Source organism: Phyllostomus discolor, chromosome 3 (genome assembly GCF_004126475.2).
Source record: "Phyllostomus discolor isolate MPI-MPIP mPhyDis1 chromosome 3, mPhyDis1.pri.v3, whole genome shotgun sequence".
Taxonomy (NCBI): Eukaryota; Metazoa; Chordata; class Mammalia; order Chiroptera; family Phyllostomidae; genus Phyllostomus; species Phyllostomus discolor.
Window position 1 is genome coordinate 108,076,238 of NC_040905.2, and position 27,729 is coordinate 108,103,966.

At 52.2% G+C, this 27,729-nt stretch overlaps 1 protein-coding gene and 1 long non-coding RNA gene across 4 annotated transcripts; one reads left to right on the forward strand and one right to left on the reverse strand.

The window, feature by feature from the left end:
- The first annotated feature begins 789 nt into the window (after nucleotides 1-789).
- On the forward strand, nucleotides 790-13,676 carry CARHSP1 (calcium regulated heat stable protein 1). 3 transcript variants are annotated; one of them, XM_028530102.2, is made up of 4 exons: nucleotides 790-879; nucleotides 8,710-8,874; nucleotides 9,567-9,689; nucleotides 11,602-13,676. In XM_028530102.2, the coding sequence occupies exons 2-4, from the start codon at nucleotides 8,717-8,719 to the stop codon at nucleotides 11,762-11,764; spliced, it is 444 nt and encodes a 147-aa protein (XP_028385903.1). In that variant the 5' UTR covers nucleotides 790-879; nucleotides 8,710-8,716; the 3' UTR covers nucleotides 11,765-13,676. The 3 variants fall into 3 exon arrangements, with proteins under 3 accessions (XP_028385903.1, XP_028385907.1, XP_028385900.1); XM_028530106.2 differs by lacking the exon at nucleotides 790-879 and adding an exon at nucleotides 7,254-7,365; XM_028530099.2 differs by lacking the exon at nucleotides 790-879 and adding an exon at nucleotides 7,943-8,134.
- A 1,486-nt stretch (nucleotides 13,677-15,162) lies between these two features.
- LOC114513196 lies at nucleotides 15,163-23,621 on the reverse strand. Its single transcript, XR_003685827.2, has 3 exons — nucleotides 23,572-23,621; nucleotides 22,183-22,298; nucleotides 15,163-16,391 (listed from the first exon to the last, which is right to left on the reverse strand). It is a non-coding gene; the product is annotated as an uncharacterized LOC114513196 (long non-coding RNA).
- Nucleotides 23,622-27,729: the final 4,108 nt, after the last annotated feature.

The following is a 27,729-nucleotide window of genomic DNA, read 5'->3' on the forward strand; positions in this document are numbered from 1 at the left end:
CATAGTCTTTGTGCCCCTGAGGTGGCATGAGGGGGAGAGGGAGAGGGAGGGGGAGGGACTGAGTGGCAGGCAGACATCTGGGTGCCACCCCACTCCTGGGCCCAGGGGTCCAGGACAGTTAGTTACAGGAAGGCTCCCCACATCCCTGCCCTTCATTACCAACCCGGGTCTGGGCCCAGGGCTGACTTTAGCCTGTGCCTGGGGGTCGGTCGCCTCTCTGTGCTTCAGTTTCCACTCCCATAAAATGAGAGTAACATCATTTACCTCCAGAGACAGAAGAGTCAAGAAGGGAGTGGAAATTAGGAATCAAATGAAACGAAAACAACCATAAAAGAAAACGAAATTAACAGCTTTTCCCCGTTCATTCTTTGCAGTTTCTTTTTGTTTTCCTTTCCATCCGTCCTTTCCTCCCTTCTGTTTTTTGCCTGTTTCCCTTCGGCCCTCTCTTTATTCCTCGGGGTCATTCCTTGATATCTGAGAGCGCTCCGGACCATCTGGATTCTGCAGCGAAGGTCAGGTTGGGGCCGGACTGACGCGTTGGGTCAGGGGAAGAACCTGCACTGGCGCGAAGACGGGATTCTCCCACTTTTCAGAGAAGCTCTCAGACCGCGGGTGCAGCACAGGCGGGCACTGGCCCCCGCCACCACTAGGAGCTAGTGGCTGTGGTTCCGCGTTCCCCCCAGTCCTTCGCGCACAGACACAAAGGTCCGATTGAGCTGCCCCGCCCGCCCCTGCGCTCAGGACTCCTGCCGGGGTTGCATTGGCTGGAAGTCCATGGGGGCGGGGCTTCGGCGGTCCCGCCTCTCGGACCACGCCCCCTCTTCAGCTAAGCTCCAGCAGTCGCGGCCAAGCAGCTGGCTGAGCTGAGCGTATCTACGGGTAAGAACATTCTCAGGGGACCCTAGGAGGGATGTGGCGGGGTGCCCCCAGTGGGAGGCCTGGAAGCGATCGGGTTGGGATATTGACCTCTGCGCTGCTGCTCCCAGTTAATCCCCTGATGCAGGGTCTTCTAGCTGGCCTGCAGGGGGCAACGGGCTGGGACTGGCTAGGCCACTAGGAAACCTCCGGGTCGCGGAGGCCTGTTTGGGAGAGCGAGTTACTTATCCCCAGGGGGAGGGTGGGTGTGGCCGCAGCTGTAGCGATTGGGAGCGGTTGTCGGTTGCACTTCCCGCCTAGCCACCTGTTTTCAGCTCGTAGGGAACCCTCCCGTCACTTTCGTCCCTGTGCTAGAGCTTGGATGGGGATTCTTGTAGCGTTGGGGCGAGACTCTGGGTCGAGGTGTGGGGGGCGCCGCCGCTCTGGGAGGTGGAGCCGGCCGCGCCAGCTGTGGATTGGGAGGTGGGACCTCGGCCCTGCCCGGCGGGCGAGGTGGGGGAGCCAGCGATTGGCTGCCTGTGGGGGAGGGAGAATAGTCGGGCGCAGGCCGAGTGTGTTTGCGGGCGGATGGGGGTGCCTCTAGGCGGAGCCGAAAACTTCGCCCTCGTCCGCAGCGTCCGCAGCCTCCCTCCCCGCTGGCATGCTGGCAGCCCGTTTGCAGGCCGGAAATGAGCTGTTCTTTTTCAATTTCTAAAAAGGAAGCCCCTGACCCCCATGGCCTTTCTGGGGTTGGTCTGGATATGTATTAGGGTGGGGGAGTGCAGATCAGCCCTCTCCCGCAAGGCCTCAGTTCTCATAGGCGGTGGGGTCTCATTTGTATTGCAAACTGGGAGGCCTCACAGAGCCTCAGTTTCCCCTTCCGTAGGCTGGGCGTATAACTTTTATTTTCTTGCTGTTACAGCTTTGCTTTATAAATATTTTTTGAAATTATATTTTTATTGATTATGCTATTACAGTAGAGCCAATTTTCCCCCTTTGCCCCCCTCTACCCAGCACCCCCACTCCTTCAGGCAGCCCCATACCATAGTTCATGTCCATGGGTCCTGCATGTACGTTCTTGGCTACTCCATTTCCTATGGTTGTTCTGTAACTACCTATTTGTACTTCTTAGTTGGGAACATAACTTTTCCTACTGAAATGCAGTGTGTGAGAATCAAAGGAGATAGTTAACCCAGTGCCAGGAGAAAGGTTAGCCACTGTTACATGTTTTACTTGCTATGTTGATATTTCTCAGTCTCTTAGCTCCCAGTCTTGCCTCTCCAACCTGTTTGCCAGGGGAAACTCATAAAAACAATCGATTCAAATCAACCCCAGGCTGAAAATCGTGCACGGATACCCCCATTGCCGTTTAAGTGCCAAACTTCCCCACAGAGCTCTCTCTCTGGTGTCTTCCACTTGGATCTTTCCCACTTCTCTCTGTGGCCTGCACCCCTCCCCCCTGGGCCTTTGCCCCTGCAGCTCCCTCTGCCAGGAATGACTTCCTCATTCCCAAAGTGATCCTGCCCCTTCACCAGGCCCCAGGCCACCTCTGCTGCTCCCCTACTCTGGGGGTCCTTGAGGACCTCCGTTCTCAGTGCTAGTCCGTCTGTCCTCTTCCCACCCCCAAGTGGCCCAGGAGCCCCTCCAGGGCAAGACAGGGTCATGGGACCAGGGCGAAGTAAGTGCCGGGGCTCCCAGTGGGCTGATCTGGGCCCAGGTTGGGCCCTGGGCTCTTGGAGTGGGGTCGAAAGTAGGTTCCCTTGGGAGGGGACCGGTTTTTCTTTGTCCTGCTGAATGGCAGAGCCAGGATGTTTTGTTTGTGTCCCATCAGCAGGGACAGGAATAGGAGCAATCATTCTAGAAGTCCCTGTGTCTGATAGTTCCAGCATGAGTGGCTCAACCATTGTTGACCCAGCCCATTGCTGTTGGCACCATCAGGTCTGTACAAGGTCCCTGGGCCTGGGAAGCAGCCACTATTACTGTCCCATTCGACAGATGAGGTAGCTGAGGCACGGAGCAGTGAGGTCACCTGTCAGGGTCACAGAGGGAGTGAAGAGCAGAGTCAGGCCTGAAACTCAGGTCTGCTGACAGGGCCGGGGAGGTGAGGATGAAATACCTGGGTGCTTGCAGTGACGGTGTTAAGGGTGCATAGTTGGCTTCTGGTTACTGACAAGGGCTTCAGTTCTCCCAGAAGGGGCTGTCAGGGCTGCCTCATGTCCTAGGTGGTCAGGGTGCTGGGTGACCCTCTCTGGGAGGGGTGGGGCAGGAGTGCTGGAGGGCCTGCCACTGGATCCCAGCACACAGGTCCTGGGGTTTTGGATCTCTTCCCAGCACTCGGGCCCCAGGGGGGCAGGCAGAGGGCAGGCAGGGGGCAGGTGCACAGTTTCCAGCAGTTTCCAGCTGGGCTTGGCCTGGGATAGGGCTCAGCAGCTCTCATCTGTCCCCACGTGCTGTTGCCAGGGCTGCACCCTCCTGTCCCTTTCATATTTCTCTCCCTGTTGCCAACACCCCTCCCGCTCCCTGCCCTACCCCTTGACTCCCGCACTCCCCTTTACTTGGGCTTGCCTCCTCCACCCACTCCTTTCCCCCTCCTTCCCCTGGAGCCAGGCTCTCTGTGGAACAGTGGAGAGGAATGGGTCACCTTGTGGGCCTCTCTGGCTGTCTTGGGTGCCCTCTGTCCTGCCTCAGCTGACCCAGCCTCGCAGGCCTAAAAGCCCTCGGTTCTGCTTGGCTTGAGCTGGGCTGGAGACAGGGAGGAGAGGGCAGGGGAGTCTCTGCCTTTGTTTACAGACTGGGATCCCTGGTACAACTGGGTAAATTTGTGGCTCATCTAGAGCCACAACCCCTACCCCCAACTCCACCCAGTTTTCCTTCCACCCTCTTATACTAGGTGACAGGTGGGCATGTCTGTTCTTAACTGGCTCTGCTCTGTGTCCCCTGATGTGGGGATGAATCTAGTTAGTATGTAAATGCAGGCTCAGACCCTGACACAGAAGTTGGTGGACAGTGGCCATCATACCTTCATTGACCCTGGCCCCCTACCAGTTCTCTAGTAACCTCTCTTCTTCTGTTTGTGTGGGCTAGTACTCATCCTTGCCTGCCAGCAGTGGCTTGGCCCTGGGGCTGGGAGGTGTCTGGACTTGATGCCCAGCCCTGGCTTTCCCTAGCCAGGAACCCACAGAAGGCTCAAGACACTCCTGCTTTGCAGAATGGTAGGCTTGGAGGGGTTTGGCTTTGATGAGAACCCTACAGAGAATGAAGCTCCCAGCATGAAACCAGCTCTTGTTCTCCTGTCTTTGTGCTTTCAAGGGTCTGAAAGCTACCAAGAATGGGGCCTTGTGAAATGAACTGCAAGTTTCCTCTCGCTAAAGTATAAATGACTGACAGCACTATTGCCAAGGGTCTTTTCCCTGGAGGAAGCAACTGGCTCTTTGCCTCAAGACAGACTTTCCTTTGACAGGGTCAGTGGCCTTTAGGCTGAGAGGGCAGGAGGCAGTGGGGGAGGGTGGGTGGGTGTTAACAGGAGACCTGCAGGATTGGATCTCCAGTCCAGAGATATATGTGCAGAGGAGGGATCAGGAAAGCCCAGAGCCTGGTGCCTGGTGGAACTCTTAGAACCTCCCAGGAGGACCTGTGTGGTTTGTGGAAAATTCCCAGGCTATTTTGGGCCAAGGCCCCCTTCTCCGCCCTTTCCCAGCATAAAGGCCCTACTGACACGCCCTTCCTTCCCTGGGGACAGACGGTGTGGGAGTGGCTTCCTGTCTTCCTCACCTCTTGGCCCAGGATTCCCTTCCTTGGTTGAGCACTCTTTAGAGCCTGTGGGTACTGACTGGGGAAGGGGTAAGCATGGCCAGCTGCTCACTGGGGACCACTGCTGTAAAAATACACCTGCTTACCCACACTCTCTGCCCCTGCTTGCTTTTTCTCCATACAGTTTCCATTATTGAATACACTGTGTTTTCCACTAGTTTATTAGATGTGAGACCTGGGCAAGTCACTTGATACTTTGTGCCTCAGTTTCCCCATCAGTGAAATGGGGGTGAAATGGCCGAGATGTGTGCAGTACTGGGAACACTGCCTGGTCCCAGTTTGCTTCTTTTGTCCTGGTGGTTGTGGGTCTCTCTCTCCCTGAACATAAGCTACTTGAGGGCAGGAATTTTACTGTCCTGTGTTCTGTGCTTATAATGGTGGGTGGTCCAGTAACTCCCAGTTCAGTAGGAGGCAACATTCTTCAAGATCCCTAGTGCCAGTGCAGATACCCAGTGTGCTCAGGGGTAGGGTGTGGCCCCACCTAGCTCACTGGTGTGCACCCCCTGGCAGTGACAAGCCTGGGCTACAAGCCAATGTGTGCGCATTTGTATGGGTGTGTTCAGATGCACAGAGACCTCCAGAGAGCCATGTGTGAGCACACGTACCAGTGTACACACATACACTACACATGTGCAGAGTCAGACACACCCACACTGCTGTGTGCACACACAGACACAACCACACACACATGTCCACAGACACAAACACATGCATGCACAGCACAGCAACTATGACATGCCTCGGGCATGATATTTGGTCAGAGTTGCTGCAGGCCAGAGGCCCATCCCAGGTGTGGCCTAGAGGCTCTTGCCAGCCTGAGCTTCCTGCAGCTGCAGGCTCCTCCCAGCTTGTTTTTTCTCCATAGCTTTTCCACTGTTGGGCATACTGCATGTTTCATCAGTTTATTTATTAGATGTGTGACCCAGGCAATTCATGGAGGTGGGGACTGCCTTCTCCAGGGATGCTCCTAGGCCACTCACCCCTGGTATTGCTGGGAGAACAGTTGCCCAGTGGGAAGCCTGGATTATGCCCGTGGGTGGGCGCTGAGGCTGCGCTCACATGCCCCATCTCTGTGTGTATTGTGGGGGCGGCAACAAGGCCCCAGAGCTGACTCCTGGGCTAACCCCTCTCCCAGTTATTTTTCTTATAGTTAAACTTCAACCTTGACCGCACACCCCCCTCCCGCCATCCACAGAGGCCATTCTCCCCTCTTCCTCCTCCCTACTAGGCCCAGGGTATGCTGGCCCTTGGCCAGGCTTGCTCCAGCTGCTCCAGCTACTCTCCAGCTCAGATGGGCCATGAGAGGCAGGCAGGGTAGTGGTTAAGGCTCCTGGGTCTCCCAGGCCAGCACGTTCTCCTCTGCCCCTCCAAGTCACTTGTGCTTTCAGTGCCTCAGTTTCTCCCAGGAGAACATGAATGCAGCCACATTCTGCGAACTGTGCAAGGTGCTGAGCACACATCAAATGCACAGTAGACGCCAGCCTGGGCTTTGGGGTCTGATGCTGGTAAGGAGTTTTTGGGTCATTCCCTGGACTATGTCTAAAACCCTGCTCTGTGGCAGCCCCAGTGCTGGACCCTAGGGACCTAGAGGGACCCTGTGCTGCCCTCAGGTGGCTTACTTCTCCAAGGTTGTGGGTTTCTATTGGCATCTCTGAGGGATTAAGTGGATTGAGGGAGTTGAGGGGCCTGGGTTAGAGGGCCTGCTTTATTAACCCATGGGGAGATGGGCATGGCAAGGGGAATGGAGGCAGACAGATGAATGTGGGAGGAAAGGAAGACACGGGTGGTAGTGATGCTGATGCCCAGTGCCTCCTGAGTTGGCCTGCCCTCCTTTCCCCTCGCCTGTCTCCTACACCTCCGTCCCCACCACGTAAACTCTGCTGGCCTCAGTCACATCCGGCCCTTGTCAACCTCTGGCTTTTACTCAGGCATTTCCCCCTACCTAGAAGAGCCTCCTTCTTCACCTTTTCAGATGGTTGACTCTTTAAAAAAATTAATTTATGTTTGGAAATCTGTAATGATTTTGTTCATATATTGATTTACCTGTTTATGTTCTGGCTCCAAATTTAGCCCTGTGTTTCTGGTGCCATGAACAGGGCCTGGCCCTGGGCATGCATTTGTGGGTTTTATGGTGACAGTTTTACAACAATTATCACTGACACTTTACTGCTCACTTGTTCTGGGTGGGCGGTGTGCTGCGTGCTCAGTATCTTATTTCATTTCAACTTCATGATCATGGTGTGAAGTCAGGACTATTATAACGTCCATTTACCAGATGTGGAAGCTGGGGTCCAGAGAGGTTAAGTAACTTGCCCAAGATCACACAACTGGCAAGTGTTAGGATTTGAAGTCAGATGTGCCTGACTCCAGAGGCAAAAGGGAGATTATGGGTAGAAGTAGGTAGGATAGTTTTCCACTTCCCCCTGGTGTCGCCGAGCCACCGAGCCACCGTGGTCCCACCTGCTGTCTTGGGAGTCCTGGTATGGGGGGAGGGGGGCAGGCCCTCCCCTTTCCCCTTCCTTCCCTGCGCTGGCCCCTTTCCCAGAACCCCATTCATCAGAACATTCCAGGACTCTATGACCTGTGCTGGTGGGTCATGCTGGAGCCCTGTACCCCAGCTGAGTAGCTGGGGCCTTTTTGAGGTGGGGGCTCCCTGGACTCGAGGTCCTCCTCGGCTGCAGCTGAGAGAAGGGTCAGGAGGTAGCTATATCACTCTCCTTCCCAGCCAGACAGAACTGAGACCTGACAGGAGGCTGCTGGGGGTGGGGGTGGGGGCGTGGGGAATGACAGGGAGGAGATTTTGTTTTTTGGCGGGGAGGGATCAAGCCTGGTTCTTGGGTGGTTTGGGTTGGACACTGAGGGGACATTGCTGGGTGATTTAGACTGAAAACTCGGCGCCCCTGTGCCTCATGGTTACTACAAAGAGGGAGGCAGGGTGGCGAACCAGGGTTCAAGATTGTCAAGAGTTGCCAGGTTTTTTCATGAGTATCTGGGAGCCTCATTTTGAGGCACACTCCTGGGAATGTTTAAAAGATAGCTCACATCTTAAATTTGAAAACCGCATGTGAGACACATAAAGCCATAGGGCTGCTTCTGTCCCCGTCGCTGGGTGAACTTGGGTGAGATCGGAGCTCCAGCTCCTCCACTTCACCTCGGGTCCCTGTTGAAACCCTGAGCAGGTGCTAAGTGACGCCACCCAGCTGCCCTTCTGCTAATGGGGGAATTGATCCAAAGGAGGAGAAAGGACTTACCCAGGGCCCTCTCCGTCCTAGGCTTTGCTCTTTCCTCGACCTTGAGCCAAAGCCCCGTTTGAAAGGGCACCTTTGTAGTCACAATGTGGTGTTCCTTGAGTACAGCGGCATGTCCCGATATTGGCAAAACTTCAAGAGCAAGGCAGCCACTCTGTGGAGTCCACTCTGCTCAGCTCTCCAGCTGGCTCTGACTCCCACTCCCCTTGAGGATCACTGAGGTAATTTGATAACATAGCGGCCTAGTGATCCAGGCTGGGTGGAAATTCACTCCTGTGGGTCTTTCTAAGGGGCCTGGTGGAGAGGCTGCCTTTGAAATGCCCCTTGATACAGACTTGTGACAGCCCCTAGAATACAAACTTGGTGTCTGAGCCTGTCTTTGGTTCGTGTCCCAGAGTTTCCCCTATGCCTCCCCCTTCCCCTGCCCCCTATTGGGGGTCAGGAAATATTTCTTGAGTGGCTGGAGTCCTGATCTGGGTACTTGGTATTAAAGCAAACGTCTGCCTGCTCCTTGGCTCCTTCCCTCCCTCCCTTTCACAAGTATTACTAAGTGCCCCAGATCTGTGCTGGGTGCCAGGGAGATACAGGGGACCCGTGGCATTTGTGGAGATACAGGGGTTGGTGTATTTGTGGAGGCATGACTGTGACCTCCACACTGGTCGAGCTTGAGCCTGCATTCCACAGCGAGAGGAATGAGTCTCAGGTGGCAGGCTTTCAGATGTGCTTCCAGGGATGCATCTGGGGGCCCTCCTTGCAAGGTGTGAGCCCCCCCCGAGCACCCCCGATCTCTCTCCAGGTCAGCCATGTCATCTGAACCTCCTCCGCCACCACAGCCCCACACCCACCAGGCTTCAGTTGGGCTGCTGGACACCCATCGGGCCCGCAATCGCTCACCGTCCCCTCTTCGGGGCAACGTGGTCCCCAGCCCACTGCCCACTCGCCGGACAAGGACCTACTCTGCGTGAGTCTCAGACTAGCTAGGGGAGGCTTCCAGAGACTGGCCAGCTCTGTGCCTCAGTGTCCCTGTTTGTGGAATGGCAGACTTGGGGTTGGGGTAAGGGTGAGGAACTGGGAAGGGTGAGAAACTTGTGAAATCTGGAGGGCACTGTCCAGGCCCATCAGAGCCTGTCGTGATCTGGGGGCATGGGATAGAGGTCACCACAACTGGGAAATTGCCAGGTCCTAAATCATTGACCTTTCACTGCACACAAGCCTTTAATCTTGTGACCTCAGCTTCCTCAGTTGCAAAATGGGGACAGTAGCAGGGCTGCCCAGTGCTACAAAGGACCCACACGGTGCCTGGCAGATGCAGTCCTCGGGCCGATGAGCGCAGGCTGCTGCTCTTACTAATAACTTGTTGTCAGAGAGATGCTCAGAGAGCTCTTAGTCTAAAACCCTTTTTTCAAATGGGGAAACTGAGCCCTGAGAAAATCTGCTGAGGCCATCCAGTGAGTCGCTCTGCTGGGTCCTGTGTGAATGGCTCCCGGAGCCATGCAGTGCACCCCCCTGGACGGCTGTGTGTGGTGGCCCTGGCCGGGACCCCCAGGGCCCAGCTGTGGGCAGAGGTGTGGATGAGCGGGGTGTGCCCCCCGAGAGTGGGTGGCTGTCTGGAGGGCTGGTGGGGGCCTCTCCCACTTTGCCCCTCTCTGTCAGGACGGTGAGGGCCTCCCAGGGCCCGGTCTACAAAGGAGTCTGCAAGTGCTTCTGTCGATCCAAGGGCCACGGCTTCATCACCCCAGCAGACGGCGGCCCCGATATCTTCTTGCACATCTCCGAGTGAGTCAGTGGTGGGTCTGCGGGGTGTGGGGCTGGGGTAGGCACTGTCTTGGCTCCTCAGTGGCAGAGAGAGTATGTGACTCTGATGTGGGCCAGGTATGAAGGTGTGAGGCCAGGCGTGTGTGACCTGGTGGGACTGTGTTCAGAGCTGGGGTTTTGAGACTGCTCTTGGTGGGGCTGGTGTGTCAGATGCTGCAGGTGACAATCTGCCTGTGTGTGTGTGTGTGTGTGTGTGTGAGAGAGAGAGAGAGAGAGAGAGAGAGAGAGAGTTGGGAAGCACTGGGGTGGGGTGAGCACCCATGTGGACGGGGAGGGAACACCCCTGTGAGCCGGGAAATCTGTGTTTGCCCTCTGGGCGGTTTCCTGCCCTACCTCAGGGAAGTGGCCTGGTGAAGTTGGGGGCTGCCCTGCCCCACTGATCCAGGAAGTCTGGAGCTGGACCCTTTCTCTGGTCACTTGCTCACTGACGTCTTTCCTTCCTGAGCATCTGGAGCCCTAGGAGGGCCCGGGGCGGGGCCCACGCATTGTAGGCCCCGGCGTCCTGCAGTCTGTGTTTCACCTCCTGCCTTCCAGGTGGCCTTCAGATAGGTGGGGACCTGATCTGGCACCCGTAGCTGTACCCCCTCCTTTGGCCTCAGCATCCCCTGATTTATCATTCCCCTTTGTGGGGCAGGCCTGTTCGGCATGGCAGACCTGGCAGTACAGACTGGGGCAGAAGTAGGTTCACAGCTGTGAGTGTGGGAAACACAGAGTTTATTCTTATATTATTATTTAGTAAGTATTGAGTTATTTTCCATGTGCGAAACTGTAAACCTACTTTTGCCCCACCCTGTATATAGAAACCATGTTTTTGAATATTGGGTCCTATTGCAAATGTCTGCCACGAGGGGAAAATTATTCTGTTTTAGCGTCCCCACCTGCAGCCCCACATTCTTGCACATCGGGTCTTTTGGGCAGACCTTAGATGCTAAAGCAGCGCATTTTTTGCACGCCTGCCTGAGTGCAGGCGTGGATGTGTGTTGCCTCTGTCCTACTGCAAAAGGATTTGTACTAGTTTACAGAGATATACACAGGGCATCAAGGAAATAAGTCAGTAAGGAAACATGGGGGTGGGGGCAAGTTAGAAAGATGGAGATGCTGTGATGCCCAGCTCTGCTGCTGGGAGTGGCTGAGCGTCTCAGTGGCCAAGTCAGAGGGAAGCTCCGTTTGCTACTTGGTTCTTCAATTCGAGCAAGCCATTCCTGGGCGGCTGCTGGCCCTGGTGTTCGGCATCTGAAGGGGATTTGTTGGGGCTCATCAAGGGGGTGTTAAGAAGAACACCTCACCATCATGTCTGGGATGGTGACTCATGTCCTGTAGAAAGTAAGGGAATATTCTGGCAGGGGTCCCAAGAGAAAGGACCCTTCCTGGAACTATCTTTGAGCACAAAAGGGTCTTTGCCGGAGGTGCACCAGGTTCCTGGGGAATGAAGAGCAGGGGTGCAGGCTGTTTGCTGGGACTCCGGGGCCAGGGTGGGGTGCTGCGGCTGCTCAGGAAGCCTGCACCCAGGTCATCTTTCACCTCCCAAGTGACTGCCTCATTTCTGTCTCTGGCTCAGACGGGTTCCTCCTGCTATTCCGTCCACAAGCCCATGGCACCCACGCTTAACACGGAGTGTGAGCAGCCCTAGGCGGCTGAGCCCTGTCTGACTGTCTCAGCACCCGAGGTCCCAGGGAAGCAGCTGATGGGGTGGGGCGCTCCTCCACCACGATCTGAGGCCCTGGCCAAGTGGTGCTGCGCCAGCGTGGCTGCTGCCTGTGATTTTCCATGTGCACAACTGGAACTGGCGGGAGGCAGGTCCTCGGAAGGGGTCGCCCTCTGACCAGGGCTTTTCTGAGTGCTGGGCACTGAGTGCTTTTCTCCTCCCCCACAGTGTGGAAGGGGAGTATGTCCCAGTGGAAGGTGACGAGGTCACCTATAAGATGTGCTCCATCCCACCCAAGCACGAGAAGCTGCAGGCTGTGGAGGTGGTCATCACCCACCTGGCGCCGGGCACCAAGCACGAGACCTGGTCTGGCCACGTCATCAGCTCCTAGGGGAGGCCAGAAGCACTCCTTCTCCTGGGCTTGGGGGAGACTTTGGGGGGAGGAGGAGGCAGGACCCTACTGGACATGACATTGCGCTGCCCGAGATACACCTCAAAGTGGGGGAGTGTGGTTCCTTTCAAGTGTCTCCTGGAGGAAGGGTGTCGGGCAGGCACAGGGGTGTCCTGGCCACCAGCACAGTCTCTGACCATCACAACAACTTCACCATCTGAAAAGTATTAAAAGCATTGAACAAGGCAAGGTGCAGGCTGGTGGCTGAGTAGAGGGTCCAACCGTCGTCCTGGGGGTGGGTCAGGTGGTATTTCTCCAGCCCACAGAGTCCCTCATCCCCGGCCCCCTGGGGTTGGAGGCTCAAAATTCTGCTAGGTGGTGACAGGGCTGCTGTGTGTCTCCCCAGCATGACTTACCACCCAGTGCCCCCTTCTTGTGCCTCCTTGGCCCTGGACGCAGCAGGCATTTTTGTAGATTCTAGGCTGGGCTGGTTCCAGGGGAGCTGGCTTCAGGGGGTGGGGGGAGAGGGTGGGAGTAAGGTCTTGGGTGCCTTTGTAGCAGGAGGTGTCCCAGCTAGGTGTCCGGAAAAGTCTGCCCAAGAGCCCTTAGCCCTCCACCTGGGCATGCCTTGCTGAGAGCGGAGCTCTGGCCCTCAGGAGCCTGGCTTTTCCCCTTGTCTCCAAGTTGAGTGATTACAGCTCAGCAGCCATTTCCCATCCCCTGGCATGTGGGTGGTGGGTGGGGGAGGGAGAAGGGAGTGGAGAGGGGAGGGTGTTTGTTGAAAAACAGAGCTTTCTCCCACCCAGAAAAGAGTAGGTAGCTTGCTTTCTGACAGCCTGGTAAAGTCAAACGGTGAAGGAGAAACACACCTTCAGTGAAGGGGTTTTCTTGAAAGCGGCTGTGAAGCAATGCTTAGGAGGTTTTGTTTGTAAATAACTGGGGCTGTCACCCGGAGCCAGCTCTGTTTACGTTTCAGCGTTGTGAAACTTTGTACGTAGTTCCAGTAAACAAGCCTTTGGGATTTTACTTGCTGTGGTTTGGTTTGGCGTTAGTTATGATTTCAACATAGAAATAGCTGGGTGATATGTTTTGAAATATGTGGCTTATATGTAGTCAAGAATCCATTTGTCAACACGGGGACGTGACTCCCTTACAGCTGGCTTTTGGGCAGACCAGGATGTTCCAGACGAAAAACAGGACTTTGGATGCAGGGAGCAGTACCTGGTTTCATCGGGTGTCTTCCGTTCCTGAGACAGCTTCATGTTTCAGCTCAGAGACGTCTTCATTGGAAGGGGGTGGGAGGCTGGAACTGCTTTGCTGATGGCTGGTGCAGTTGTTTTAAAACAGACAAGTAAGTGTGTTGATGTGTGTGCAGTGAAACATCACGGTTACATGACTTGATCCGCTTTTCCCTGGCCCGTTGTGTCCCTTGAAGGGTCCTCTGCCTCCTGGCTCTGCCCTCTGCTGGGTCCAAGGTGGCCTTTGCCTGCTGGCCTTGAATGTGCTCCAGGTGGTCCCTGAAGGCCTGTTGGGTCCAGGCTTCCAGAGCCACTTCTGCCAAGAGCCCGAGTCTTGTGTGTGACTCCAGCAGACTTCACCTGCCAGTGGGTTGGGAATTGGATGTACTGTAGAGGTGACCTCTGTGTGGACAGGAATCCTTTGTGAAGGGCACTTGCAGTCCTTGTGTGACCACATCTCCTTCACTGGATGAGTGTGCTAGCACTGCAGGGTGTTAGAGCTGGAAGGGCCGCCCTCCCCACGCAGAGTCTCAATGGGCAGAAACTCCTGGAGGCTCTGGGAGGACTTATGTATGGTGTTGGTGACCCTGCTGGGAGTAGCATCCAGGATTCCTAAATCCAGATCTTTCCTCCCACCGGCCACCTTCCTCTCAATAAAGTCTGTTTTGCCCAAGGCTGTGTGTGGTTTGTTAAGTGGGAGGGGGAGAAGGGAGGGGAGGCTGGCTTTGAGGAACTTCTGGAAGCCAGCAGGTAAGGGTGGCTCCCCAAACCAGGCTGACTCAGTGGTCCCACTTCCTAGTCTGGTTGTTCTGGGGGATGGGCCAGAAAAATGGGATCATCCTTTTTTCTTAATCACCATTCTCAGGTAGGAGAGCTGAGGTCCAGTGTGGCTTTGTGACAACAGAAAGTGCCAGTTACTCTGCCCCGTGTGGACAGATTCCCCACTGATGCATTTCTACTTTGTGCCGGGATGAGCCTGAGAACAAGGCAGTCCACACAGAAGGAAGTTCAGGAGTGAGGGCACGGAAGCCCGGTTCTCAGTGTCCAGGAGGGCAGAGGGGGAAGAGGAGGCTGGGCTGGGAGCACAGATGGGCTGCTCTGGGAGGGTCTCTGTGTGTCAGGCTGGGAAGGGGCCCTGGGCCCAAGTTTCCCAGAGGAGGTAGAGAATACTGAGTTGTGGTGGTGCGGAAGTGAACATTTTTATTGTAAGATTTTCAAATTGTATTAGGAAAATCTAGAACCAGCCCACTGAACCTGTTTAGGGAGAGACCAGAGTAGGCATTTAGCTCAAAAGTGGGAGGTTTGAGGACGTCTTACACTGAGAGGATGTTACGCAGGTGGCATGAGGGTGGCCTTTGCAAGAAAATGCAAGTGATGCTGAAAACCAGCTGCAAGCGACAGGGCTGGGAAGAGTTCCAGAACGTGACAGGGGGTGCCCCAGAGGGCATAGAGGTGCAAAGGCTGAGGCCTGGCTGCCCTGCCCAGGTGCCTGCCAGGGCTGAGATCAAGGAGCACTTGGGTGAAAAGGAAGAGGAAGCAGTTCTTGGAAAGGAAGTGGTGCAAGGCCACCTTCACCCGGCCCTTCCTGGATCCACGTGGGCTCCACTGGGCTGGACCCTTCCATCACTCCCCACTCAGTTGTCACACCGATCTTGAGCCTCCTCCAGTTCCTCCCTCAGGATCAGGTTCAGGTGCCACACGAGGTTCAGAGGGGCCTTCCTGGTGGCCTCGAGCTGCAGTAACTGTCTGCTGTGCCCTCCACACAGGCCTTTATCGCGAGACTGCTTAAACCCAGTGCTAAACACCAGGTCAGCTTCTGCAGTGCTGGGATGAGACTTGTTTTCTTACTGGCCCCAGGCTGCTCAGGGCACAGCCTCTGTGCTTCCCACTGCTCAGCACTTGGCCACCATGTTTATAGTTCTGGCGACGCTGTCTTCATCCTGCCCCCTCCCCAAGGCTGAGGGAATGACTCAGTGCATCCTCCTCTGCAAAGCAGGCCTAAGAGTCCTGCGTACAGGGTTCCTGGGGCTGACCTGAGTAATAGCCCACACACGCCACTGCAAGGGCTTTACTGAAATTAAGCTATCTATGTGGTAGGGGTGGCATCGCATTTGACAGAAGAGCAGACAGGTTGACATGAGGAAGTAATCAGAATGAGAAATAGGAACAATAAAATCACTTTAATTTGCTACTTTTCATTTGCAAGCTCATTCCAGTATCATTTGCAAAATACTTCAACAAGGAAAGATGCCATGGGGTGGCCTGTGCTGAGAACTGCCCAGAGACATCAACCATGTGGTGCGGAGTGGTGGGTGGACTGATCCAGAACTGACAAGCCCAGGGCCGGGTTTGGGGGAGAACCAGGTTCCTCTGTGATGAAAGCACCTGGTGGGAACATGGGGGTGTGGGGGTGCAAAGCACATGGATTCGGGTTGGTGGGCTCCAGCACCAGGTGGTGGAGCGCTGGTGGGTCCTGACATTTCCGATGCTAAAAAGGGACATGTTAACCATTGCCATGGAAAGCGGTCTTCCACCCTGTTGGGGACAAGGGCCTGGCGATGCCTTCCAGTTTCAGGAGGAGCTTGCAGAACCCAGAAGGGAGGAGTGAGGGTCCTAGGCCCCACCATGGCTGCTCCCAGCCCTGAGGTCAGAGGCTGGGTCAGGGCCGGGGTCAACACACTTCTTTTTTTAAAGATCTGCAGAGAAACAGTGCAGCTTCAGCTCTGTTAATGAGTGAGGCGTTCACCGGGTCCCCGAGAAACCTGAGGTTAAGTAAGGCCCGGGGAATCCAGGCCAGTAAGAGGGTTCTTTTGGTGAGGTGTGACACCCTAAGTTAGTCTCTCTGAACCTGGGTTTAGAGCATGCACCCAGGGGAAGGGCCGGGAAAGGCTGCACGTCTGTTCAGTTCTCCCTGGGGCCTGTCGGTACCTATTTCCTCCCGTCTCCATGGTCAGAGAACCAGCTGCCCCCTGTGTAGTGACTAGTGAGCCAACCTGTGAACCAGGCCATGCTGAGGTCTGTGGCTGTCCAACAGGAAGTGAGGTGGGGAAACAGTGCACATGGTCACTTAGCTTAATACCACCTGATGGCCATGGTGCCCTTGGTTCAAAACTGCCACCAAGCTGACACTCCGCAGGTGCTTCATTTCAGGAAGTGTTTGAAAATTTCTGTCCTGGGTTGGATGGCTGTAAGTGTCCTGTGGGCATGTGAGGGAGGGATCGGGGTTTGGTCACCGAATGACCCTCTCAGACTTGTCAGCTGGGCCTCTCTCCCTCCCACGGCAAGGGACATTAGGGGAAGAGCTCTTCACAGATCCTGCGTGTCCTCAGGTGCCGTCACCGTGTAGCCCACTGTCCTCGGGTTGTGAAGATCTCGTGGTCGTTTCCACCCTGCAAAGACACGAAGCAGATGCTGCTGCTGCTGCTGCTGCTGCTGCTGCTGCTGCAGCCCTGGAGCCCGGGGCTGCCAATAAAATGGCAAGGAGGGCTCCTTGGTTACCTCGTTCCTCTGGAAACTAAGAGACAGTTGTCACTGAGAAAGGGTTTATCACCTTCTCCTGAACTGCAATTCAGCTGGGAGCATATAATTATGCTGATGAAAGAACTTACGACCTAAGGCTTATTTTTCTAAAAAGAAGGCAAGCTTGGCAGGGGACAGAATTCTCCGAGTCATCAATCTGTTTTCACTGTGCCCAGACTCATAACGAGTCACAGGGAGTGGGCAGGACAGTCGTCCAGAGCAGCTCTGCTCCCAGAATTTTCTGAGGCGACAGGGGCCACTAGTCCCATGTGACCACAGAGCCCTGGCCATGTGGCTAGTGTCTGAGCCAGGTCGCCTGGGTTTAGATCCTGATTCTACCATTGACTAGAGGGGTGCTTTGGGCAACTCCGCGCCTGTAAAATGGGGAGTGGTGGGACTTCGCCATGGTACTGTGGGCCAGTTGATGAGACCAAGGGATCTGGGTGAGGTGCCTGGAAAGTAACCTGTGTCAGCTGCAGCAGCTAATCCAGCTTTCTGGTGTTTCCCCACGTTCTTTTATCTGCCGTGCCTCCGGGAGTTGGGCAAGGGCATGGTTCTGGGAAGACCTGGGCTTGCTGCCGGCTGCAGGGGGTGGGGGGCGGCTTCCCATGACTGGGGGTCCCCAGCCCCACTATCCCAGGTGAATGAATTGAGCTTCCTGCCCGGAGCCTGTGTGGGGAGGGGGAGGGAAGCCCCTGCTTTTCTTCTCAGGGAATTTATTTTCCTCTTACTGGATAAGCAGTCTAACTCATAATCTTAAAAAAAATTAACTAGTTTGTCATACAGTGGAAATAACCACTGAAAACATGGGTTATTCTCAAAAGATTCTGTAGAAAACCTGGCATCCTTCTAAAGGGTTGGCTGACCCCTCAAGTTCCTACTGCTCTCAGAACCCATCCCCAAGCAGTTGGCTTTCCCGGGTGGAAGTGAAATTCAAGATTTCCGGATGGATTGCTGTGGGGCCCTAGGTGTGCTGGGTGCAGGAGTCATGTTGGGCAGCCGTGACCTTGGAGCCACGAATGCCCCTTCCCAGTATGGCCTCAGGAGCCTGCTGTGCTCTGGTCACTCAGAAGCCCTGAGTTACATGGGCAGCATCTGCCACTCAAGGAGGTGAGCGTGGAACCACTTGTAGTAATTCCTATGATTAAAAAAGAAAATAAAAGGAAACAACCAGATTTCCCTGGAAATGGCATGGTAGGTAAACACCAGCACAGAGAACTATGTTCAAAAGAAAACCAACTCCTGCACTGTCCAGAAGAAGCAGACACCTCTTGGGGACAGGGTCACTCCCTGGCACTCCCAGACTTAGGAGGCAGGAGGCAGTAATCACCTATCCCGACAAACCTGGTGGAGCAACTGCTCCCTGCCTGGCACCTTTTCAGCAGCTGGAGACACAGTGGGGCAAACAAAACCACAAAGGGACAAAGGGCTACCTTCCAGCTCCGTGGGCCACAGGGAAGAGCTGCAAAGAACAGAGGGGAAGGGAGGCCCTGGCAGGGCAGCTCAGTTAGTTGGAGCATCGTCCCAATACGCCAAGGTTGCAGGTTCAATCTCCTGTCAGGGCACATACAAGAAATCAACCAATGAATGCATGAATGAGTGGAACAACAAATCAATGTTTCTCTCTCTCTCTCTCTGAAAGCAATTTTTAAAAATTCAGAAAGCAGAAAGAAAAAGAATAGAAGGGGAAGGAACCTGGGGTGACAAGGGAGGGGCCTTTGAGCAGACACCTGAAGGAAGTGAGGGGACAAGTCATGTGACTGGCTCTCCACAGGAAAGGCAGTTCAGTACTCACAACCTGATGGTTGGGGCTGGGAGGGCCAGGACCCAGAGAGTATGGAAGATCTTACTAGGGATCTGGGACTCTCTGTGACGCCACCAGAAAGCTGCAACCCAGGACACAATCAGATTCACCTACAGCAGGACCTTTGGGGAGAATGAATGGGGGATGAGGACCCACAGGCAGAAGCACAGTTGAGCTAGGAGGCTCCTGCAGTCAGCCAGGGTGGGAGGTGAGGACAGAAGCCAGTAGCTGGGGAGAGTGACCTCTGAAACAAGGAAGGTTCACAGCTGCTACGGCTGCCCCTCCCAGGAGAGGATGTCACACTAGAGGACAGATGTGTACCTGACAGATGCCTAATTTGGCATGAGTCTCCCATGGTCCTGCTGGGAGCTACAATGTAACACACCCACATTCAAGGAAGCGGGTCCAGAGAACCCAAACTTCCCCCTTCTGGGCTGGGCAACTTTTTCAGCTCCACTTGCTTGCTACCATCCTTTCCCTCCTGCCAGGGAACCTGGCCTCTGCCTCTGCTCCTTTGTGCAGGTGGTGCACACAGCTTGCACACCAGAGTCAGAGGGAGGGCAGGAGAAGCAGAGCCAGAACACTGAGCTAGTGAGAGTGCACCGTCTAGAATAATGAGGCCTCAGACAACCAGAAACTTCAAACACTGCATTTGCATGTGAACTGAAGGTTACTTGACTCCAGCTGGGGCAACTCAGCTTCCAAGACCCAAAACAAAACCTGGTTCCTGAGCACAGATAAGGGGGTGCAGGGGCAAAGAGATGGATAACTGATCATACATAGTCTTATTAGAGTGTATGTGATGGGTCCAAAGGCGAGGCCACAGCTCAAACTGCCCACGGATATTTAAATCCCCAGCAGGCCCAGGCCTGGGGATGAAGCAGAAGGCAGTGTCCTCTGTGTTCAGATGCCAGGGGAGGGGGCTGAGGAGTGTCCTGTCCCCACCCACCCCAGTTCTGCACCCGCTGTCACAGAAGTGAACCCTGATTATCCTGATGTTGGAGACAAAGAGGAGACCGAGTTAAGAGTGAACAGGTGGTTCACAAAGTGTTAGACTGTTTTCATGCCACCACTGCCTTAAAGCCCAGATGCTTTTTTACACAAAACATTGGACAAGCAGGTTTTCTTGCCTGAGAATTCAGAAAGGCTAGGGGCAACTGGGCCGGTGCAGCCCCCGGGGAAGCCAGGCAGAGCAGTCTGGGGCATATCTTCCTGAGCCCTAGCCACCTCCTTCCCCGCAGCAAACCAAGTCCCCCGCCTCTAAGCTGAATGAGCCTGAGGGGAAGGGTGCCGGGGTTTCCAGGGCTGACTACTGCTTAGAAAAGCAAGGGCCAAGCTCTTTGCTCTGCTCTCTGGAGGTGCTCAGAGTCAGCGGCACGCTTAGTGTAAGATCAGATCCTGTCAGAGGGAGGCTGTGTGTCCAGGACAGAGGAGGCGGTCAGGCAGGCCTTGGGGCCTGGAGGGCTTGGAAGGGAAATGGCTTCTGACTGACAGCTCTTAGCTCAGGTGCTATTTCCCTGGAAGCCAGCAAAAACATTTGCCTTGATACACAGAGAGAAAAGAGTTTTCAAAATGTCTGTCTCTGAATATGAAGAAAAGTTTGAAGTAAGTATTTGAACAGCTCTGTGCCTAGTTTCCAGGATCAATATGTTGTTAGAAGGTTTAGATGGCTGGACTTTGGCTCCCACTTCCAGGAAACCACTGACAGAAAGGATCACAGAGGAGGGCAAAGAATGTCGTGAGAATGTTCATCAGTGTTAGTTACAACAGCAAAAATCCACAAACTCCAAGTACCTCTTCTAGGGAAGCGGGGAAATGAACTACGCCTAAATGATGAACTGTTTGTTGTGCCACCATTAAATCTTGTTTGTAAAGAAGACTCACTAACGTGGGGGAAATAAAATATGTAAAGAGAAGAAAGGCAGAAAATAAGACAATGAACATGCTGGGGTCTCACATTTGGGGTTACCTGTGTAGAGAGAAAAGCCTGGGAGGCAAATCAGCTGTGACTACAAGTGACTTATCCTTTCTTCTTCATACTTTTTCCAATTTCCTACAATAAATGCATATTACTTAAGATGGGGCGGGGGAACCTTCCCCGAATAGCATCCATTGTTGAAAAGCAGGTAAGATACAGAAAGCACAATTGATGTCTGCTAATGTGGTGGTTAGAGAATAGAAAATAAATTCCCAAAAGAAGTCATTACCTGATTGTCTCCAGAACTACTCTCTGACCTGTATGCCTCAGTTGTTTGGGTGCTGTCCCACAAAGTACAAGGTTACCTGCTCCATCCCCAGTTGGGGCACACGCCTGGGATTCCGGGTTCTTCCCGCAGCAGGGGCATGTAGAAGAGGAAACCGATTGATGTTTGTCTCTCACATCAATGTTTCTCTCCCTCTCTGTCTCCCTCCCATCCCCTCACTCCAAAAATAAATAAATTAAATCTAAAAAAGAAAAAAAACACAAAAAACCCCCAAAGAACTACGCTGCATTGTGTAAAGTCCCACCTGATGCTCCAGGTGGCTCTTTACACACAGCAAGAACATCATCTTTACAGAAAACTGTTTTGGCCTCTGAGAGCTCTCTTCTCAGCCTGTGCAAAATGGCACCAGTTTGGAAGGCCTGAAGAAGCTTCTGGACATTCCTTACATCTTGGGTGCAATGAATTTCATCAGCTTACTTTTCCTGAAGACATCGAGTTACTCAAAGCCTGCACTCTGGAGCATTGCAATGAGAGGATGTGAGTATAAACCACTTCTCCCTGTCATGAAGAAAATGGCCCACTGGTACCCCTGAAAGGCACCACCTTCATTTGGGAATTAGAATCTTTCCCACCCGTGGAGAGAGGGTGTGTTGACTGGAAAGCGTGCTCATCTAAAGAGCAGGTACCGGTAGTTTGCTCTGTGCCACCAGCTCTTTCATTTCTTACCCAGGGTAGACCTTAGCAGTAAGCATTCTGGAGTGGGCCAGAAGTGAGGGGATAAACACTCTCCACAGGCAGCAGGGCACAGAGGGCAGGAGGAATTCAAAGGGAGCCACTGAGCCCAAGGCTAGCCAGTGAAAGCCTAGTGCTGAGTCTCCCCTGGGGGCCTCCCAAGGGCCACCTCCTTGGGGACCCACCCATCCTAAGGAGAGCCTCCCTCTGCTGCCATGCTGGCTCTGGGGAAACTCCTCCTAGGGATTCCTCCTGCTGGCACTGGTCTTGGACACCAGGCTCTGCTCCCAGTGCCAGTCTAGCCTCAGTCCTGAACTAGGGATTGCTGACACCCCCTGGGATAGCTCCTGCACCCTGTGTGTGATGCCCAGGACTGACCCCTCCCCTCCTACGTGTCCCCAGTGCCTGCTCCTGAATTCCAGACTCCTTGTCCTCCTCTCATTTAGGACTCCTAGTGCCCAGCCAAAGTGAATGCCCCTGGGAAATAAAACACTGCCAACAAGAAAGTAAGGGCAGGGGCTGGAACGGGAGTAGGGGGGAGAAAACTGTACTTGAACAATGATTGAAATAAAAAAGAAAAAAAAAAAAAAAAAAGAAAGTAAGAGCAAGGTCTCCGAAATGCAAAAAGCATTTGACAACAGCCCTGAGCAAGGTGTTCTGGAAGGCACTGGAGGAGGGCAATATTTAATTCAAAAGCCAAGCCCCAAAGGCTCAATTCTCACCTCCACTGAGGTGTCCAAGCACTGAGTGTCTTGAGCACTGAGGGGAGGGGACCTCAATCACCTCACAGGACAGAAGCATCGCCAGTTTGAGCTGGGATGCAGGGTAAGGTGTGGGTAAGAGGAAAAAAGCCCATTTGTCCACTTCCTCCCTGCAAGCCAAACCGCACAGTGAACCTGCAAAAAACGCTTCCATACTCACTGGCATGGTTTTGTCTCCAAAGAAATAAATGGTCTTATAGCCGTCATTTTCCACATGTCCCAGGCAATACCTCTTGTCCCATCCATCAGGAAAGACATCAAAGCTGATCTGGCCTCCTGCCAAGTGGGGAGGGGAAACACAACAGCTAGAGGTGGAAAGGAGGCTAATAACCTGTCACTGGAAAAAGGTGCTATTTACTCGTGTCAGCAAGTGGATTGCACGGTTGATTTACACTGCTTTAGGGATAGGTTCTAGTTCATTCCACCTTATGAGTTTTTCCAACATTATTTCATCTAAAATCTAGAAATGAGGCCTGGAGTATCAGCTCAGAAGGAGGGATGCATTTGCATTTAGATGCTCTGTCAAGAGCTGGGTGTAAAGGAAGCTTGGGGTGGGTGGGGTGGGGGGTGATCTGATAGGATTCAGCAGTGCTCATCTCCACCTTCAACACACTGCATGCAGCTCATCGTGCGGGGGGAAAAATGAAAATCACCTGGGAGGTGATGTACAGGCAGCTTTCACAGGCAACAAAATCCCTTTTGCAGCTTTGTCACAGAAAGATGTTCATCTCACAGTTCAAGAATACTTAAAACCCCACCCATCATCTATTATACACCATCCCTCCGCATTTCCATTTCCCTACAACCCCACATTTATTAGAGCCAGTAAAGTGAAAGGACTTTAAGTGATGACTCATAGGCACTGACAGGAGAAACCAACTCGCTTAAAGCATTTGACAGGCATATTCCACCAAAAAAAACAAGCCTGAGACATCAGTGTTGAGGGATGAAGTCTGTCTCAGCCACGAGAAATATTCAAGTGCTGGTCGATCATGACTAATAAAAGTCTGGTGAGCCTAGACAAGTCCCTCGCTTCTTTCTTTCTCTCAAGATTTTATTTATTTTTAAAGAGAAGGGAAGGGAGAGAGGGAGAGAAACATCAATGTGTGGTTGCCTCTCAGGCGCCCCCTACTGGGGACCTGGCCTGCAACCCAGGCATGTGCCCTGACTGGGAATCAAACCAGCGACCCTTTGGTTTGCAGGCCCAAGCTCAATCCAATGAGCTACACCAGCCAGGCCTCACTCCTTTCTGGGCCTCAGTTTCTTGATTTGTGGAACCAACTGAGTTGACTTCTGAGGTTCCTTGCTTTTTCCAAACAGTATGTGATTCCAGAATATAGTCAGTTTAATTTATCTAGGAGGCTCTCAACCCATCTCTCTGCTATGGAGTTCAAAGACTAAGTAGAAAAAAGGAAATGTAATAATCAATAATGCTCTATACTGACTTTGTTAAAATAATAATATTTTGAATATATGGGGTTAAATGAAACATTAAAATTAATTTCCTGTTCCTTTTTTAAAAATTTTAAGATGGCTACTAAAAACTGACAATTGCATATGTGTCCCTGACAGGTGTGGCTCAGCGGGTTGAGTGTTGTTTTGTAGACCAAAAGGTCTCCAGTTTGGTTCCCGGTCAGGACACAAGTCTGGGTTGAGGGCCAGGTCTCTGGTTGTGGGCATGTGAGAGGCAACCAATTAATGTCCCTCTTACTCATCAATGTTTCTCTCCTTCTCATTCTCCCTCACTTCTCCTCCTTCTAAAAATCAATAAATAAAAATCTTTAAAAAGACCACATGTGTGGCTCACATTTTTGTTGGACAGTGCTATCACTGGGCCAAGAATTTCATAGTTAATACAAAGCTATGGAAATGATGACCAGCTCTCCAAGTTGCCTGAGAGTTTGAAAATCAGTCTCAGACAACTTTGCTAGTGACCTCTTGAAGACACTGATTTTACCAAGCGATGCGACACAGGAAAAAGTTCTGAGAACCACCCCATTACCCTCTCTAATAACTGAGGAAATGCAAGTTACCCATTGGCAGTTATCTAATAACCTCTTCTTAAAGGGGTTGATTTGACTGCAGAAAAGGAGAACAGCCTAATGCTTTTGTAGTTACCTTGAATGAAGGTGCTTTATTTTATTATTATTTTTTTAAATTCTGATGTCATCTATTGGCACAAAAATTATTCAGATAGAACGTGGTGTCTAGACATGGCTACACTTTATACTTTGTGCACTTGGTTTAATGTTTCCTTTGCTCATCATTCCCAACGTGTATGACACTTTCCCTGTGTTCAGTGCCTCCACGACAGCGCTTCTGTTTTCCGAGCCCCTGCTCTAAACGCAGAGCATTCAGACCTCCCTAAAAACACACCAGAACCGTGTGGGCCACTCCACTGCACCGTGACCTGCCCTGTGCATTTGCTCTGCCTAGCCCACCCAGCATTCTGAAAAACTCCCCTCCTAGTGGCCTGGGTCTTAGACTGAAGTGTGTTCGTTGCAGCATCACAGGTGACCTTTAAATGGAGATGTTTAAAAAACAAAACAAAACACTTTTCTCCACGTTTTCAGTTTAAGTCTCAAAAATGAGTTTCTTAATAACTTAACTTGTAAGCTACTCATTCTGACAATGCAACTGAAGTGTTTTGTGACAGAGTATGCACTTCGAAGTGTCTTCCAGTTCTGAACACTGATGTCTGAGGCTCTGAAACATTTCCCCTGGACTCCTTCTGCTTTTTCGGTCACACAGCCCTGATGTCCAGCCATCAGCCACTTGTAAACACTAGGAGGACACAGGCCAAGCGTGGAGCCGAGGACCCGTTCAAGGCCAACATCACCTCTCACTAGGCCGTGTGACTCTGCGCCTTTCTCTGAGCCTCACAAAGGGGCTATCGGCACTCTCTCTGGTTACCTCTGCAGTGTCTTGTGAAAATCAAAGGTTCCCGTTTATGTAAAAGTAATTTGTATACTGGGAAACAGTGAATACTCATCAAGTGAAGTAAAAACAGTAAAACTGCAATCACCAGATCCTGTCCCTGCTGTGTTTAACTTGCAGAGATGTAACATGTGAGCCTACACCACTTTCTCAAAATCCCCATCTGAGTGGTTCTGGAGTTGGTGCAGACCAGCCCCGTCCCAGCCTACTCCTTCTACGGGTACACCAGGGGACGAGGGGACTGGTGACCATTCCCAGGGCGACCCTAGGGCTGCCCACCCTAAACAGTCAGAAAAAGAGCTCAATTATTTTCCCCAACTCAAGGACACAGTATTACTCTCATTCCCATGGTACGAAGGGAAGCCGATGCCCCTTAGACAGCCTTCTGCTTTAAAAATCAGAATTAAGGCGGTTTCCCAAGCAGTCCACTCCTCCCTGAAGTCTGGCTGCACCTGCCTGACCTACATGGGGCACACTAGCTGTACTGCCAAGAAACAAGGGCAAATGCTCATCGAGGTGGGTCTCAGCCCTGCCTCCTGAATTCACCAGGCACGTCGTGCTAATTCGGAATTACAGCTCCGCACCTGGGTCTCCCTCATTAGATGGCACCTGAGGACAGCATTCTGCCTCGTCTTTTATATCCTTCCTTAATGCTCAGTCTAAGGTGAAGACTAAGCTGACCTGGGAGATAAGATACAGTTTTACTTTTCACCATGGGGAATTTCTAATACACACAGAAGTAGACAGAGCAGGATAATGAGCCCCCACGTGTCCTCACCCAGCTGCAAGCTGGGTCCAGCCTGTCTCATCCCATGGGACCAATTGGAGAAGAAACCCCTTTGCCCACTGATTGGAGGTGTTGAGCAGGGGCATTTGTTTCATCAATTCTGACAGTCTCAAAAGCGCAGCATTATCCTGAAGTTTGCCTTTTAAACAATGTTTCTCCCCCTGATCATAGGTGTTTCATATAACGGGCAAAATACTGACAAGAAAATGAAAAGTATTTCAAAGAAACCACCTGTACCTTCACCATCAAAAAACAGCCCCTGTTAACATGTGTCCGTTTCTTGCCAATCTTTTTTTTTTTTAAATCCTCACATGAGTAGATACGTTTATTGATTTTAGAGAGGGAAAGGGAGAAATATTGATTGGTTGCACCCCAGTCGGGGATTGGACCCTCTCAACCTTCGGAGGCATGGGGTGACGCTGCAAACAAATGAGCTACCTGGCCTGGGCTTCTGCCAATCTTTAATTGTGGGCATGTATGTACATTACATTGTTACTTAAGAATGAGAATTGAGATGACAGAATCCAAAAGGTAGGTTCCCAAATCAAATGCCTAAAAAAATCAGAAAAATAAGTGAAGTGGCCTGTGAAAGACTAGAGGTGGGGTGGTGCTGCTATGTGGAATAGGGCATCCATCTGTCAGCTCTTCAGATGCAACAGAAGCCAGAATTCCAGACATTTCAAATGGAAAATCAGACCTTTAAATGATAGTGGTTAAGCCATGGCTGGTGTGGACTGAGCACAGGTCTGCAATCTAAAAGGTGGCTGGTTCGATTCCTAGTCATTGTACAAGACTAGTTTGCAAGCCAGGTTCCCCATTGAGGGTGTGTGACAGGCAACTGATCCAAATATCTCTGGTCCATTGATGTTTCTTTGCCACTTTCTCCCTCCCTTGCCCTCTGTCTAAAAAGTAAATAAAGAAAACATTTTAAGTTATAGCAATTAATTCAGGCATGATTTAGTGTTATAGGACAACCAAACTGGGCTTTGTGTGGGATTTGGTCTGCTGGTCTTTGGTTCGAGATGTCCAGGTCTGGGCTTTATGTTGCTCTTTTCACATTGCTGACTCACAGGTGCTTCCCCTAACCGGTAGCCTTTGAAGGTATATTGTTTTCAATTTCCATCAAGTGGACATGCTGTCCTTTATAAGATCATTCTTCTACCACTGACTTTGCAGAAGGTTTCCAGTGATTCTTTATTAAGCACTGGGCTTTGGACTTAAATGAGCACCACCCACCCAAAGACATCACTTCAAATTCTGTTGGAGCCTCTTTGCTAAAGGCAAACCCACCTCTTCTTCAGGAGTTTAATTTTTGCAATGTAGCTCAGACAGTAGTTGATTAAGTCTTGGAGTAGGACCTCACCCAAGTGACCTTGAGTATTCTAGGACACAGGTGGCAAACACAAGGCCCTCCACCTTGTTTTATCCAGCCCGGCACCTTGTTTCTACCCAGTAGCAGCACCAAGCTCCTTGTCCCTAGCTAAAGAGTAGTTACATTTATACAGTCCTAAGGTTATATGCAGCCCTTTGAAGGCAACTGAGAAGCTGATGTGCCATCCAGTGAAAATGAGTTTGACACCCCTGTTCTAAAATAAAGAAAGAGTTACTTTCTAAAATAAAGTAGATGAGTTACTTGATTCAGTGTGAGGCATTTTCAAAAAGGTCCTCAGCCACTATCGGTTGAGGGTCATGCATGAGGCAGAGGCAACACTGAGGGTGACTGACCCAGTCTTTTCCTTCTTTCCCTTTGTTCTCCACTTGAAAACATTAGGCAAATAGGTAGGAGCTTAGTTAAAAGCACTTTCAGCTTCTTTAGCGCTCCAGGCTCAATATTTAGGAGTGAAGTTCTGTGATGATGGCAGCTTAGGAAATGGTGCAGCAAAGATTAAAAAAAACCACACACACAAGGAAGATAAAGCTAATGTAAATTATTGTTGAACTTAAGTGGAGGGGATATGGCTGATCTCTGCATTATTTTTCAGT